Source organism: Bufo bufo, chromosome 4 (genome assembly GCF_905171765.1).
Source record: "Bufo bufo chromosome 4, aBufBuf1.1, whole genome shotgun sequence".
Classification (NCBI taxonomy): domain Eukaryota; kingdom Metazoa; phylum Chordata; class Amphibia; order Anura; family Bufonidae; genus Bufo; species Bufo bufo.
The window spans coordinates 280,339,512-280,357,500 of NC_053392.1; the positions used below are offsets into that span (position 1 = coordinate 280,339,512).

General features: G+C 42.4%; 1 protein-coding gene across 1 annotated transcript in view; it reads right to left on the bottom strand.

Moving 5' to 3' along the window:
• The window catches only part of LOC120999162 (collagen alpha-1(IX) chain-like), a 152,678-nt gene extending 144,743 nt beyond the window's left edge, over nt 1-7,935 (bottom strand). The window contains 5 exon segments of the mRNA XM_040430036.1: nt 2,558-2,954; nt 4,062-4,194; nt 5,675-5,752; nt 7,614-7,687; nt 7,922-7,935. Of these exon segments, the coding sequence (XP_040285970.1) occupies nt 2,558-2,954; nt 4,062-4,194; nt 5,675-5,752; nt 7,614-7,687; nt 7,922-7,935 (696 nt within the window).
• Nucleotides 7,936-17,989: the final 10,054 nt, after the last annotated feature.

Consider the following 17,989-nt stretch of genomic DNA (forward strand, 5'->3'; position numbering starts at 1 on the left):
CAGCAGAAAAGACCCTCCCTTTGAACTACCAGCTTGGTAAATCTAGCAGAGCTATTAATGGGGATATCTCTGAATCCATGTGAAGAACAATGCTAGTTACTGAGTTTCAGTTCCCCTAGTCCATTAAACCTAAAATAGCTTGTGATAATGACAGATAATTTCTATTGCTAGTACTCCTACTAGGTTTCTAGTATTACTTGTAAAAATACCAAAACTAGTAGTAATAGTGGTATCAAACCATGATCAATAATAACACTTAATGCTGGAGCATGACTTAAAGACTTCTTTTAGCTAGACTTTTCATCTCGTGCAGTGTTTAGCCACCTATATTTCCTGAACAATATGCTGTATACATTAATTGAATATAAATGTTTCTGAAAATACATCTCACCCTATAGCTCAGGACATATAATTACTGTCACCATAGAACCCATGCAGTCTGCATTGTAATCTGGTAATGTTTGCATTTTGCAAATAAATAAGGAGATAAATAAGCACTAGTGATGATCGGCATAGGCAATATTCTAATTTACAATATTTAGCAAATTCACAAAATCACAATTGTAAAAATCAGCAATGTAATATGCACGTATTTCACACGCACAATTTCATTACTTATGACAAACAATCTATATGCCAAAAAATGTCTTTCCCATATGCCCATGTTTATGCAAATGAGTTTACATGACAAAACAGTATAGAAAGGTCATTGAATATAAATGTTAGGACAATTAGGGTACTTTCACACTAGTATTTTTATTTTCCAGTATTGAGTTCCGTCACAGGGGCCCAATACCGGAAAAAAACTGATCAGTTTTATCCTAATGCATTCTGAATAAAGAGCAGTATGCATCAGTTCAGTCCCTCTTACATTTTTTGGCCGGAGAAAATACCGCAGCATGCTGCAGTTTTCTCTCTGACCAAAAATCCTGAACACTTGCCGGAATGCCGGATCCGGCATTATTTTCCATTGAAATGCATTAATGACAGATCCGGCCCCAAGTGTTCCGGAGAAAACGGAACCTGTTTTGCGGTCTGCGCATGCGCAGACCTTTAAAAATGGGACAACCAGAAAGACGTATCCGGTATTGCAATGTATTTTTCAGACGGATCCGCACCAGGATTCGTCTGACAAATGCATCCGTTTGCGTCCGGATTGCCGTATCCGGCAGGCAGTTCCGGTGACGGAACTGCCTGCCGGAATCCTCTGCCGCAAGTGTGAAAGTAGCGTAGTAGTGTGAAAGTATCACCCTAATGATAATGATCTAGGTTCGCAGGTCCCCCAAGCTATCCAACTCAAATCAAGCAACTTTGAGACTTACTGGTCCTCAGTCAGATGAGAGCTGGTCTTGAAGGTCTCATTGCACACAAGGCTGCCATTGTAAGGTATGCTGACTACCTGTCTCATGGATGGATAGATTGTTGGCTTGCACATAGCCGGCTAGTGGCATATAGCCTTTGTGTGATTGTCTGTTATATGTTGTCTATTGTGTGTTATAGGGAATGATTTATTTAAAAAATAATATAGCATCTATAAAAAGATATAATTAATTATAGGTAGAAAAATATTAATAATAAAGGTTTATTAATGATAGGTAAAATAATAACTATAAAAAAAGAAGGTATGGATGATAGATAACATAATAAGGATAAAGAGAAGCTACATACAATAAATGAAAAAAGAATATAGGTTTATCTAGTGATAAAAAAATAATCTAGATTATTCGCGATTACGATTATATAGCACTATATTCTAGAATTTTGCGAATTCTCGAAGTGCTGATATTCGCAATAAAAATTCACTAGAATATTCGTGCTCTCTATGTGGTGCAGAATAGGCCATTATGAAAGCATAAAATAGAGACTCCGGTGTATACCTGATTTATGTGATGTGTAAGTTGTGGGTTATCTGCCATTTTGATTTCTTCTCCCCCTCAGATATGGGTTTCCTAATGAATCCTACATTCTATCCTGTCCTATCTATAGATCAGTGACATACACCTACTGTCCCCTCACACTGCAGAGTCTCCATGTTTTCTTGTGTAAGTCAGCTTCTACTCGTCTACCCTTTCTCTCCTATCAGCCCTTACATGCAGGAGGCAGGGAGTATGAAAATGCCCTAATGGAGTATAGTCCCTTTGCGATGATATTGGCACTAAAGTTTATAATTACAGATGAGTGAATTTCCCAATATTCATTTCAGGTCTGGTTCGGCCATCAGATTCAATTTGTGTCCCAATTACCCTGAAAAGTCATGTATGACACTCTGGGGTCTCCTAGGTCTCTAACCAACTCCTAAGTAAAGGTATGACCACTGATATACATGCATAGACACTTAACTGAACTCCTTCTACCTATCATCTTGGAAAGATCGGATAGCAAGAGAGCAAGATGTGGGGGAAGTTAAGAGTTACATTTCCTATATGAGAGAAGAACAGTAGCGATGCTAGTAAATCAATAGACATATGAACAAACCATAACCCAGACCAATAATAAATGATATATTAAATGCTATAAAAATTGATTGAATTAAAAAAAGAAAATGGCAGCCACTTACCGGCACAGATATTTCATTGTTACTCTTCAGTTTGCCTAGGATAGTGTAGCCATCCACATTAATTTTGCCTACTGGCACCAGCTTGAATGAATCCACTTTGATGCAATCAATATAAAGTGTGATTTTATCCTTTTGCACGCTAAAGAGAACTTTGTGGAACTTGGTGTCAAACAAGAAGGGGAGATGAGCAAAGCTGATAGTGTTCAATTTCCCATCTGCTCCCTTGTAAGAGAACTCAAGAGCTTTTTTAGGACCATTGAAATTGATTGCGGCTTGCTGCTTTCCCTCAGAGTCTACGATTTGCCAGATACTCCAGTATTTGTTCTTTGTGGTGTCTTTCATCCGGAAAGTGAACATAAAGGAATATTCCTCAGGTAGTCCACTGCCATAGATGTGCCTATAAGCGTACAGTTAAATGGATAAGCTATTTAGTACTAAAGGGATCAGCCTATAAAAGATTTTTTTTTCATTTCTTTTATTCATTTATCTCACGTTGCAGTAAAACAATACAGGAAAATCAAGTCCTAAAAATTGTACATTTACTCCTGTAAATGAACAATTTTGGAGTTCAAAGAAATGCATTGTGAGCTTGAGAGCAATTAAACATAAAAGGCATCTTAATCTGTACAGAAGGTAAATCTGTCTGATTGCATTTATTAATTAAACTGTCCAATCCAGGCGACTGCTGTTCAGACTAATTGCCCTCTTTGCATAGTTGACGGAAGTGCCTGACAGTCAAGTGTTCAGTCAGCAATTGCGCTAATTATCCCATTTTGTGCACCTTCCTCGTCTGTAATGAAAGCACGTTGCTATCTACAGACATGGTTGTGCTGCTAACCACAACTAAAATAATGATATTATTATTATTATCATCATAATTAATATTTTTCCAATAAAAATAATAATAATCTAATCTAATTAGGATTTTTTAACAAAAAACTAAATGGCTGCACACCGTTATATATACAAACAATAGAGCTAAGAAATGGGGGTCATTCTAGATAAAAGTGGTACAATACCGACTATAAATGAGTAATGGACGCTCTTAGCGCATGGATATGTGATTCTGAAGGTTCTAGTCTAAATTTTCTAGCACCTCTTTTAGGATTTTTTAACGTCATACCTAACCAGTAAAATTTCAGCACCACTCTGAGAACAGCGCCTGCACTGCCTCTCACATGTCACAAGGGGGTGCTAATAGTCAATATTTTAGATATGAGTTTGTAAGAAAAACACCAAATAATGCTGTCTTTGTCATGAATTTACTTTGTTTACTAATCCAGATAAATTATTCCGACCTGCATTATCATATTGTTTGCAATGCCCTTTTATCCACAAAATTGCTCTAAACATAATCAAAGTAGTTTGGGTAAGCAGGAAACTAATTAGACTGTGGTCACACACATTAATGAGATACGAAAAACGTTTCCATTTACGCATTCTTGTCATACATACTAAAAAATAACCACTGAGTGTGCTGACAAGTGATCTATAGGTTACACACCTGGTCAGAATCCTGAAGTCGACATTAGTTCCCAGCTGATAGGCCACTTGGAATGGCGATGTCCCCACCACAGTCCGTATAGCGCCGACCGAAGCTGCTCTGTCTATCTGGAACTTGGAAATCAGATCAAAGCCTATGGGAGGAAATGAGAAGCCCATGTTTATTGTGAAGGAGATGTGAAGAGGCACTTGCTTACATTATACAAAGTATTCATGTGTCACAAGTTGCTGGAAACAACCAGTAATAAAAACTCGCACTGATGCATCCGTTTGTAATTTGTGATAATAATTCAGGGTTCGTGCACACATACAACGATAGCACACTGACCTACACATTTCAATGGGCCCATGTACACATCCATTTATTTAATGGATCTGGTTGGCCATCCCATTTACAATATTGCATGTATTATTCTGATCCGCTTTTCTAGATGAGACTTGCCCATTGAAGTCTATGGGACTGTGAAAAAAAACTAGTTTGCTTCTGTTTTCAATCCATTTTGCAGTTGGCAGACCTCTGCATCAAAAGTGACACCTCTGAGGAACCTCGGGGGCGGCACCATAAGCCTACCTGAGCACCTTTGTGGACTCTGCCTTGTTTAGACAGAAAATCTTTTCTGGATTTTCAGGAAGAAAATACTTCTGTTTTCTTTTGTTTTTTGTTTTTTTTCCAGATGGAAAAAAAACTGATGGAAACGGATGGAAAACGCAAAAGTGAAAAAACTATGAAAAAAAAAGACAGTATTTTCTGTATCTTCCTGATAGAAAACAGACAAAACGGTCAGTTTCTGGAAAGTTAAATGAAAACAACATCACCCAACTTTCCCCAGCTCCTGCAGCCACAGTGGGTAAAAAGAATGTCACTACATTAGTGGGTTGATTGGTCACTGCAACATACAGTGACAACACCTGCAAGAGGCTTTTATAGAAGCCACATTTCTGATTACACAGCTTTCCTAAAAACAGATAGATCTAAGCCTCACCAAAATATAATTCAGAGGACAGCTATAGGATTTATACTTAGTCTGAATGAAATAATCATCAATATCTGATCGTTGGGGGTCCGCTCGGCACCCCTACAGATCAGTTGTTTGAAGAGGCAGCGGCACGCCAGTGAGGGCTGCGGCCTCTTCCTAGGCCAGTGACGTCACATGCCCTAGGCTCGGCTCAGTCTCATTTGAGTGAATGGGGCTGAGTTGTAATACCAAGCACAGCCGCTACACAATGTTCGATGCTGTGCTTGGCAAGCTGCGAGGATGTCACGGGCCTCAACAAAGCGCCACGGCCTCCTCAAACTGCTGATAGACGGGGGTCCCAGGTGTTGGACCACCGCCCATCTGATAGTGATGACCTATCCTGAGGAATCTCAGAAAACCCCTTTAACATGCACTGTTGGCTCAAGCAGTCATGCCTTATATAATATAACGTGAGGTGAGGAGTAGATGTCAGATACCAATGCTGCTGCTTATCTTCATCGATAGGACAAGGAGGATCCAGTCCAGATTTCAATCTTAGGGTTTGATTGTCAGCAATTCTATTAAACATCATCATGTCTATAGCCATGCATAAGGTATAGGAGGGTGTACAAGATTCGCGGTCAAAGTCTCTCCTTACCTGGTAAGTCATCCTGTCCACCATTGATGGGTGGGCATTTGTGCTGGACGTTGTTGAATTTTAGACTAAATGGAAATCCTAAAAACAAGCACAACATTAAAGAAAGTTATAGAAACTCTCCGCCCAAGCATGAAGATGCACCAGATGATATAGTAGATGTTGCTCGCAAGTAAAGGCTGTCACATGTTATTTCTGACATTTTACATGAAGTTATTATTTGCCACTTTTAATATGAACATCACACTAAGTTCCAGTACGACTAGAATCTGGACTGTAACCGACTGGCTAATGGTTCTTCATACCTTCTCAGAAAAGGAGACACCCTGCTTTCTTTCTAGTAATCATACCCTTCACAGTAAGACTGCTAGGACCACCCCTCAGACAGTGCCCCCACCCCTCATTATTGGAAGGAATGTCTACAGGGACTGTGGCTTTGCTGTAGTCAGGCTGTGGTCTATTGACATTTACATGAAGTAGAGAGGGGAGATCAAATAGACGACCACCTAAATCTAAGCACTCAATGGTCTGCTTTTCTGAAAGCACTCACTGTGCGCAGGAAAAATAAACATTTTTCTTTACAAACGAGTTCAATACGACCCAGAAACATTTTGGAAAATGTTGCTCAGGTCTGGTTTGTGAGTACAGGGGCTTGAGATGTGGCCTCTGGGCAGAGCACCCACTTTCACACAGAGGGCTCTTTTTTCACACAGTGGCCCAGTCTGTACAGGTCTTTCCTTTAAACAACATTAGCCGTGCAAAAACACCTTTCAGTCCCAATGTAACATGTACTGTATCTGCAATTACAGCTATCTGGCTGCAAGCCAGCTATATAGGATCAAAGGGCAATTCATGCCAATGTTATCCAGCCCTGCCTCATGGGTTAACAGGAGAGACTGGAAGGGGCCTTCATGTATTGCAATTCAGAACTAATGGAGGTTTGCAAAAAGTTTTAGTGATATAACTCATAGAACCATTATGTCTGTCCATTTTTCTAATATCTGTCTGCCATCTATTGGTCTATTCCATATCTATCTATCTATCTATCTATCTATCTGTCTATCTATCTGTCTGCCATCTATTGATCTATTCCATATCTATCTATCTATCTATTTATCTATCTGTCTGTCTATCTATCTGATCTTTTGCATATTATCGTAGGACAGGTTTTCAAGTTGTGTTTTATCTATTATCTATCTATATCATGTCTATCTATCTGTTCTCTATGTATATCTATCTAATAGTAGTATCTATTTTCTATCATATGTGTTTCATATCTACCTATGTGCATTATCTTCTAATGCCTATCTAATCTATAATCTACCTGTAGTCCTCTGTAAATCACAGGGGGCACATGGAATAGTGACCCACAATACAGAAAATACACCATGACAAAGGGATCTTGGCTACAGCTGTGTCTCATTGTTTCCTGTTTATAGATCCATGGTCTCCTTTTGAATATTATCTAATGTCAGAATTTTAAGTTGTATTTTTAGCTATTGTCTGTCTATGTCGTATCTACAGTATCTAATTTTGTGTTCTGTATGCATTTCTATGATCTCATTTTCCTATCTATCTATCTATCTATCTATCTATCTATCTATCTAATTCTATCTCCTAACTATCTATCTATTTATCTCTAATTCTATTTATATCTATCTAATTCTATCTAATATTATCTATCCATCTAATTCTATCTATCTATCTATCTATCTATATCTAATTCTATCTCCTAACTATCTCCTAACTATCTATCTATCTATTTATCTCTAATTCTATCTAATATCTATCCATCTAATTCTATCTATCTATAATCTCCTTTTTCATATTATCTCATGTCAAATTTTCAAATTGTATCTTTCTCTATCTATGTCATACGTGTAAGTATCCGTTCTGTATGCACATAAAAGAAAATTGTCCATAGATCATAGTTAGCACTTACTTGTGTAGTGTTCAATTGTGCCATATACCAGGGTTGCCAGGAAGCTGATTGAGTACAAGGCAAATTGAATGTTCCTGTTAAGAGAAAGATTATTGAGTACATGACAAATACTATATATTGACTATTGGAATATAGAACTATACAAAATCTTGCAGATTTGCCCCCATTACATAACGCTCGTGCAGTCAGACCCACTTAATGTAAACGTTTGTAGCAAATGTCTTCAGTGAAAATGGCACATAGTTGTTAGTTACTGTAGTAGCTCTAGCAGTACTACTCCATACCGGTTACGATACTATTGCACTTACCAGATGCCCTTCATGGTTCCTTATACATTCGCATTAGCTCCCTGCTATCCCTGGGCACTGAGATTTTTGGAAGGGGTCTAATTATTTATAGGGAGTATAATTCTTTGGAATTTCCAGGCCAATGAGAAACTAGCAAGCCCTAGACTCCACCTCTGCAGCTATGAGTATGTGTAAGCTTGTGTATGGCAGGAGGCTCAGCCAGGGATCTACAGAGTAAAGCACTGCTGTGAAAGGTGGTCTCTGGATCCCTGCAATACTGACTCTTGTCTCCTGTCACTGACCACTGCCTGGAGCGCACGTGCTCGCAAGGTGAATATATGTATCTGTGCAGAAGAGAGTACTACCATAAACCTAGTGCTAAATAAGGGCATTATGTGACCTAAGATGGCCATAGATGTATTTAATTTGATAAGAAAATGACAAGAAATATATTTTTACATCAAAGTACAACATAATCTAGAAAATATAAAAAATGTCAAATATACAGTGTCCAAAAAAATTTAATAAGGATTAAAATCTATAAATTAGGCATATATTCATATATAACTTATAAATCTGTATGCATCATGCACACTTACCAATGTTTTAGTTGGCAAAATCGGGACATAAAGTCCCACCCCTGGGACCACCGGGGATTGCACACTTTTGGGTGGGGTCTATGTTAACAGCCTGACTTTGCCCGCACTGTCTCTGGAAATCAGGGACAGTCCAGCCGAATTCGGGACCGTTGGTAACTATGCACCATGTTGTAGAGCAGTAGGAGCTGAGCATATTGTCTTGTGGGGAAAGCCTCTATATGACATGTATTTTACTCATATAAATTTCTGTTCATTCTGAGCTAAGGGGTCATGTGGGTGGTCCTCCTCAATGACTGACAGTTATCTCATGAAGATAGGACCACCCACATGACCCCTTAGCTCAGTATAAGATCAATATATAAGATCAATAATTGACAAGTTAGGCCCCATTCACATAAGCTTATTTTTGGTCCTCATCAAATCCACATTTTGCGGATTTGATGCGGACCCATTCATTTCAATGGGTCCTCAAAAAATGGACAGCACACCATGTGCTGTCCACATCCATATGTCTGTTCCGCAGTCCTGCAAAAAGATAGTACGTGTCCTATTCTTGTCCATTTTGCAGACAAGGATAGACATTGTTACAATAAGTACGCAAAAAACGGACGGAACAAGGACATCATCTGTATTTTTTGTGGATCTGCATTTGGCGCATGGCTAAGCACATACGTTCCGTTCTGTTTGCTATATTTCATAAACCGTGCCCCCTTGTTAAGCAAACCCTCTGTGCTGTACACATAAAGGTCCTGTCCAAAAGGCTACATTCTCTTGACTGTATGTGTTTTGCGGTCCGCAAATTGCAGATCAGCAAAACATGGATACCGGCCGTGTGACAGAAATGCCTATTCTTGTCCGCGGACAAGAATAGGACATGCTCTACCTTTTTTGTGGGGCGAAGGAACGGATGTACCGTATTTTTGGCTCCGCATCCGTTGCGCCATTTTGCGGAACGGGTGTGGACCCATTGAAATGAATGGGTCCGCACCCGTTCCGCAAAATTGCGCAACGGATGCGGAGCCAAAAATACGGTCGTGTGAATGCACCCTTAGATGGCCGCTGATGGAGGGTCATGTGACCAGACACATCCCTCAGCCTCCATTCATACACACTGCACCTGCAATAAACTCTCAGCAGTGCAAGTGCAGATGGCAGGTTCAATGCATTTGAATGGGGGAGACATCACATGGAGGTGATTTGCCTGGTCACGTGACCCTTCATCAGCAGCCATTTTATGGACAGGATCTCTGTGTGGACAACACAAAAGACCTGGCAAACAAGAGGGCATACCTTATAAAAAGCTATATTAGTAATTGCCAGATAATTATCTGTACATAAACAATGGTCAACAATAGCCAGAAAGCGACCAACCCCTTTGATCTTTCAGTCTTGTGATATAAGTTGACGTGGGAAGTGTAGCAGGACAATGTTAAAGGGTCACTTAACCCTTAAAAGTAAAAAGCTAGTGCCCATGCACTACAATGGATAGTCAGGGCACTGTGAAAGAGCTAGAAACCGCAAAACTGTGCATAACTGATGGAAATAACTGACCAAATAACTGGTGCGAAATTGGCCTTACTACAGTCATTATTGCCATTGTTTTTAGCCAAGTGCATAAAAAACATCTCTAAGAAGGATCAACTCAATTAAACCAGACATAATTGGCTTTTACCTCACAGGTTTTTTTTTTGCCTTCCTCTGGATCAACTTGCAGGATAACAGGCCGAACTGAATGGACAAATGTCTTTTTTCGGCCTTATGTACTATGTTACTATGTATAATGCCTGGTAGGGTTCGTCCTGCTAAGAAAAACAATACTTGCCTAATGATCCTCTGTAGTGCTGTTCCTTTTTAATTCCATTTTATTAATTACGTTAATTAGGTCTTCAGAGCATCAAGGGGCAGACCCAAGGCCTTCAGAGCACCAGAGCCTCTCTGCCCTCACAGCTCCCATTATCTTGATTGACAAAGTCATCCATCTCAGCTGGACCTGTAATGTTGCACCTACACCATGGTTTACATGCGCAGTAGCTATCTGTACTGCTGGGGAAGCTGAGGCAGATGTACTGCTCAAGTGCTGATAGTGTAAGCTATTTCCTGATGAATACTTTCAATAGAAGGCTCTGACATATGACCCCTGTATAAACATACAATTGCATACTATGCCCATTGGACCACAAAATGTACAGTATACCGCAACTTATATTGTTTTTTACTGTATGTTTTTGCGTACAGTAACATACTCAACTACACAGAGAAAAAAATGGTACGCTGTGACATGCCAAAAAGGGACCCTAAGGAGTTTTTCTGGCAGATATGCTGAATGTAGTCCACAAATAAAGTGCGAAGATAGCCTAAGCCAATTAAAGGTGACGTTACCTACAAGCATCCTGAGTCGGTGAACCGCTAATCATATAAACAGTGATGGCCAGTTCACAGTGTTCGCCAGCGAACACCTGCCGGCTGCCATCTTAACTCACAAGTCCGGCGATGCACAGGTAAGTCCTTACCTGTGCCGCGAGCCGGTCTGAAACAAATGCGGGCACCGGTCTGAAACAAAGGCGGTTCTCGGAACTGCCTGCTCCCGGTGACCGCATTTGATTTCTGACTGGCTCGCGGCACAGGCACAGGTAAGGGCTTACCCTTGCATCGCCGGACGAGTGAGCTAAGATGGCAGCCCCCATGTGTTCGCGGGGCGAACACAGCAAACTGGCCATCACTGCATATAAATGACAGACTAACAGAAATCCCCAGCCTGGGAACAGCAATGTGTCACTGTGCCCCCATCATAGAAAAATAGGTGAGAATAGGTGGTACATTAATCAGACAAGATGGTGGTCTGGCTGTAGTTAACCATTGTAACATACCAACTATAAATTCCAGCTAAATCTCAGTGTTTCACTTGGAGTTCTCGATGGAAACATAGTCGCATACAGGGTGTTATTGTTCCCCTGCCCCTGAGTCGTTTAAGGTAAAATTAAGAACAGTAATGGCATGAAAATGTGACTTGTGGCATTTCCATCAATAGGTGGACGTGTTCCAGCACTACACGCTCACATATTGATCTAACTAATGTGCTGTATATGAACAAAGCTATGCAATTAAATATAGGGTTCCAGTAACGGTGTACTTCCCTGGAGAGAACGATAGAATAACTGGAATAAATGCAAACTCTTGACTCTGATCGGTATTAGCCATAATTAAGGTTCATTTGACAACCAGTTCATGTGAAAATATAGCGAACACATGTCCTAGTGAGGAGCCAAATGATAGGAGGGGAGCTTGGGTGCGACCAGAGCAATGGTGACGCTCTGAATGCACCAAAGGTCTAATCTGCATCTTAAGAAAAAGTATCATAACTCAAGAACAGAGCCTCGGATCAACAAAAGACAGTGCTTTAATTAGGTGAACCACAGCTATGTGTCTGTGCCAATAGTTTGATAGGGAGGTCACTGCTGACCGATTCCCTTTAAACTTCTGGCCCAACAATGGCTACATACATACCACCAGACATTTCTCAAATAATAACTACATACAAAGACCAATTAACCGCTGTGTGGGCAATGTAATTACAGTGCTACTTAATGCCTAAAAATACTGTTATTTGTATCCAATGAATATTAAAAAGCATCTGTCAGCATAATCAACCCTATCAAACCAGACCTGCTGATTAAAATAATACCAGTCTTGTGAAAATTGGCTGTGGCTTTCCCTGATCGTGGGAGAGTCGGAAGCTCCCCGCACACATTAGCGTGTTCGGCCGACAAAAGTATAATGTGTATGGCCAGCTTAAAGGGGTTCTCCGGGCTTTTAATATTGATGACCTATCCTCAGGATATCCATCAGCTGTATGAAGGGAGGGTGCGTGCAGTTCACGCGTGCCATCTCCCTTCTCTATTCCTGCTCGCCATAGACATAGCAGCAGCAAGCAGGAGGAGAGAAGGGAGATGGCACGCGCCTTCTCTTCATACAGCTGATCGGCTGGGGTGCCGGTTGTCAGACCCCCACCGATCTGATATTGATGACTTATCCTGAAGATAGGTCATCAATATTAAAAGCCCGGAGAACACCCTTAATGATCTGAATATCTCTGACACGGCTCAAACTGTGAGTGCTGGGTGAGTCAGAGCATCTCCAAAACTGTTATGGACACTCCCGAAAGCCCCACCACTCGCCTGCCATTCCCAAATGAAAAAATATTGTAGCACTAGCATTAAAAAAATTACAAAACAGGGTCTTGCAACTTTTTTTGGCGCCCTATACTGGCATGGCGTGCTTTGTAAATGACCCCCACAGTAGTGATGTCGCGAACATAAAATTTTCAGTTCGCGAACAGCGAACGAGAACTTCCGCAAATGTTCGCGAACTGGCGAACCGGGCGAACCGCCATAGACTTCAATAGACAGGCGAATTTTAAAACCCACAGGGACTCTTTCTGGCCACAATAGTGATGAGAAAGTTGTTTCAAGGGGTCTAACACCTGGACTGTGGCATGCCGGAGGGGGATCTATGGCAAAACTCCCATGGAAAATTACGTAGTGGACGCAGAGTCGGGTTTTAATCCATAAAGGGCATAAATCAACTAACATTCCTAAATTGTTTGGAATAACGTGCTTTAAAACATCCAGTGTGTGTATACGATCAGGTATGATGTTGTATCGATCAGGTAGTGTAAGGGTTACGCCCGCATCACAGACATTGACAGACCAAACTCCCCTTTTAATGCACCGCAAACAGTTCATTTGCACAACCGCAAACTCCCCATTTGCACAAGGTTGGATACCAAGCTAGCCACGTCCCGGTGATGTCATTGAAGGTTTCTTCCTCCACCCAGCCACGTACAACACCAAGGGTCCCCGAAAGGTCAATTGAATTGATTTTTCGAACGGGGAGATGGTTAAAAAAACGCTGGCTCCCTCCCCTTTGTTTTTATCCACGGTGACTGCGTCTGCGCCGTGCAATTTACTGTCACACCCGATATGAGTGGTATTTTCTGTAGTACTATTCTCATCAGTTTAATCCCTCTAACGTCCCCAATCTGGGTGCCATTTATTGAATAGATTTTTCGAACGGGGAGATGGTATCAGTGGTTGGCACTGGCAGTGGGCACACTACAGTCAGTAGAAGCGGGCCTGACACACACTGGCAGCAGGCAAGCAACTGAAATTACACTAAAGTGTAAAAATTAAATGCCTTATTTATCGGCAAGCTACTGTGCCACCCGGTATGAGTGGTTGGCACTGGCAGTGGGCACACTACAGTCAGTGGAAGAGGGCCTGACACACACTGGCAGCAGGCAAGCAACTGAATTTAGACTACTGTCTAAAAATTAAATGCCTTATTTATCGGCAAGCTACTGTGCCACCCGGTATCAGTGGTTGGCACTGGCAGTGGGCACACTACAGTCAGTGGAAGCGGGCCTGACACACACTGGCAGCAGGCAAGCAACTGAATTTAGACTACTGTCTAAAAATTAAATGCCTTATTTATCGGCAAGCTACTGTGCCACCCGGTATCAGTGGTTGGCACTGGCAGTGGGCACACTACAGTCAGTTGAAGTCGGCCTGACACACACTAGCAGCAGGCAAGCAGCTGAAATTACACTAAAGTGTAAAAATTAAATGCCTTTTTTATGCAAAGTCCTGTGCCAGCCGGTATGAGTGGTGGGCACTGGCAGTGGGCACACTACAGTCAGTGGAAGTCAGCCTGACACACACTGGCAGGCAACTAACCTTAGATTAAAGTGTAAAAATTAAGTGCCTATTTTTTAAGCAAAGTCCTGTGCCACTCGGTATGACAGGGGTGGGCACTGGCAGTGGGCACACTACAGTCAGTTGAAGTCGGCCTGACACACACTAGCAGCAGGCAAGCAGCTGAAATTACATTAAAGTGTAAAAATTAAATGCCTTTTTTAAGCAAAGTCCTGTGCCAGCCGGTATGAGTGGTGGGCACTGGCAGTGGGCACACTACAGTCAGTGGAAGTCAGCCTGACACACACTGGCAGGCAACTAACCTTAGATTAAAGTGTAAAAATTAAGTGCCTATTTTTTAAGCAAAGTCCTGTGCCACTCGGTATGACAGGGGTGGGCACTGGCAGTGGGCACACTACAGTCAGTTGAAGTCGGCCTGACACACACTAGCAGCAGGCAAGCAGCTGAAATTACATTAAAGTGTAAAAATTAAATGCCTTTTTTAAGCAAAGTCCTGTGCCAGCCGGTATGAGTGGTGGGCACTGGCAGTGGGCACACTACAGTCAGTGGAAGTCAGCCTGACACACACTGGCAGGCAACTAACCTTAGATTAAAGTGTAAAAATTAAGTGCCTATTTTTTAAGCAAAGTCCTGTGCCACTCGGGATGACAGGGGTGGGCACTGGCAGTGGGCACACTACAGTCAGTTGAAGTCGGCCTGACACACACTGGCAGGCAACTAACCTTAGATTAAAGTGTAAAAATGAAGTGCCTTTTTTTTAAGCAAAGTCCTGTGCCACACGGGATGACAGGGGTGGGCACTGGCAGTGGGCACACTACAGTCAGTTGAAGTCGGCCTGACACACACTAGCAGCAGGCAAGCAGCTGAAATTACACTAAAGTGTAAAAATTAAATGCCTTTTTTATGCAAAGTCCTGTGCCAGCCGGTATGAGTGGTGGGCACTGGCAGTGGGCACACTACAGTCAGTGGAAGTCAGCCTGACACACACTGGCAGGCAACTAACCTTAGATTAAAGTGTAAAAATTAAGTGCCTATTTTTTAAGCAAAGTCCTGTGCCACTCGGTATGACAGGGGTGGGCACTGGCAGTGGGCACACTACAGTCAGTTGAAGTCGGCCTGACACACACTAGCAGCAGGCAAGCAGCTGAAATTACATTAAAGTGTAAAAATTAAATGCCTTTTTTAAGCAAAGTCCTGTGCCAGCCGGTATGAGTGGTGGGCACTGGCAGTGGGCACACTACAGTCAGTGGAAGTCAGCCTGACACACACTGGCAGGCAACTAACCTTAGATTAAAGTGTAAAAATTAAGTGCCTATTTTTTAAGCAAAGTCCTGTGCCACTCGGGATGACAGGGGTGGGCACTGGCAGTGGGCACACTACAGTCAGTTGAAGTCGGCCTGACACACACTGGCAGGCAACTAACCTTAGATTAAAGTGTAAAAATGAAGTGCCTTTTTTTTAAGCAAAGTCCTGTGCCACACGGGATGACAGGGGTGGGCACTGGCAGTGGGCACACTACAGTCAGTTGAAGTCGGCCTGACACACACTAGCAGCAGGCAAGCAGCTGAAATTACACTAAAGTGTAAAAATTAAATGCCTTTTTTATGCAAAGTCCTGTGCCAGCCGGTATGAGTGGTGGGCACTGGCAGTGGGCACACTACAGTCAGTGGAAGTCAGCCTGACACACACTGGCAGGCAACTAACCTTAGATTAAAGTGTAAAAATTAAGTGCCTTTTTTTAAGCAAAGTCCTGTGCCACACGGAATGACAGGGGTGAGCACTGGCAGTGGGCACACTACAGTCTGTGGGCCTGCAGCTCCTCACACACAGGCAGGCCAGGCAACTGCAATATGTATATAAAGGAAAAAAAAAAAGCAGACTAATGTTGCAGCCCTAAAAAGGGCTTTTTGGGGTGCTGTCAGGACGCTGTCCTTACAGCAGAGATCAGATGAGTCTTTCAGGACTGGAGTGGACACTGAATTCACTAGCCTAGCTATCGATTTCCCAATTAAATCAGCAGCAGTTACAGTCTCCCTCCTCTCACTAAGACTGCAGCTTCAGAATGAATCTAAAATGGATGCTGTGCAGGAGGTGGGAGGGTCTGGGAGGGAGGGTATGCTGCTGATTGGCTGGAATGTGTCTGCTGACTGTGAGGTACAGGGTCAAAGTTTGCTCAATGATGATGTATAGGGGGCGGACCGAACATCGCATGTGTTCGCCCGGCAGAGGCGAACGCGAACAAGCTATGTTCGCCGGGAACTGTTCGCCGTCGGATAGTTCGGGCCATCTCTACCCCACAGTGTATCACAGCTTGCTGCAAATGGAGCTGTGTAACCAAAGAGGGGTCAGAGGGCCCATGCTGACCCTTGAAAGCACCTACATGAGCATCACAGCTTTACCATGGAGAAAAGGAAGACGGTGGCTGGTTCTGATAAATTATGTTTTCTTTACTTTATATGGATTTCCATATGCGTATGGTTCCTTTACCTGAGTCCAGTCCACAGCAGGCCCACAACTCGCAATATACTGTACCTAAAGAGTCAGATACCACAGGACACCTTCATAGGTATTAGGGAGGTCATGTCTTCACTGTTTAGAGCTGTTTTGGCAGCAAGAGAGGGACTACGCCATATTAAGGAGGTGGTTTTAATGTTATACTTGCCAGTCCTCCATGTCTTGTAATGTGTATAAGGGCAGCTAACCCATCCACTGTTTGCATTTCAGCTTCAGTTTCATTACATTACAAGTTGTGAAAATATCAATGTTGTCAACGCATTTCTAACCTGAAGCCCACTGAATGCTCTTTTCTTTGCTGTGAGATATGGTATGTGCAAATGATGGCACGATGTAAGACTACCGTAATTTCATTTCCTTCCTGAAAACCTAAAGAAAACACATTTTACATGTGTAAGAGAACCTTTGCAGACTGTGCAGCCTTGCTAGTGCCGACATCTCACAAGCATGTGCTAGCATTTCAGGAAAGGGGATAGAAATGAAGAAACAAGCATGGCTTAAATACCAAAAATTCTGATTGTTTCAAGCTGCAAGATATTTGCAGAAACTTAAAAGGGTGTTCTAAAAAATATACGCTATACACTATTCTGGAGCCCACTTCATAAGGGGTTAATGTGCTTGGCTTATTTATTTAATTACTAAAGGCTGTATACAGCAAGACAGTGTTAATTAGCCAGTTCTAGTGAGGCCTCTTGCCCATGAACCTAAAGGCTCCGTGCCTGTGCTGTGGACCGCAAATTGCGATCCGCAATGCAGCTGCATGCAGATCGCAGACCCATTCACTTGAATAGTGTCCACGATCCGTCCATTACGCAAAAAGATAGAGCAAGTTCTATCTTTTTGCAGAACGGACGCACGGAACGGAACACAACAGAAGCACTCCGTAGTGCTTCCGTGGGGTTCCGTTCCGTGCTTCTGTTCCGCACCGCATCTCCGGATTTGCGGACCCATTCAAGTGATGCGGAATGCACACGGCTGGTTACCCGTGTATTGCAGAACCGCCGTATGCGGTCCGCAGCACGGGCACGGAGCCCTTACGTTTCTGTGCAAAAGGCCTGATAGTTGCTGGGTTTGGGTTGGTCTCACCCTCTCTGTAGTTGGAAGCTGTTTAGTCTTGCACAGGCTGTTTGTCGGAGCAGAGAAAGTGGCAAGGACTCCAGTTCTGTGACCATACAGCAGTCAGCAAAGTGAAAGGATTGCTGGATATAAAAGAAAGTTCAGCGGCAATACAAGGAAGAATAGTGAGTATCTATAGGAGAAAGTAA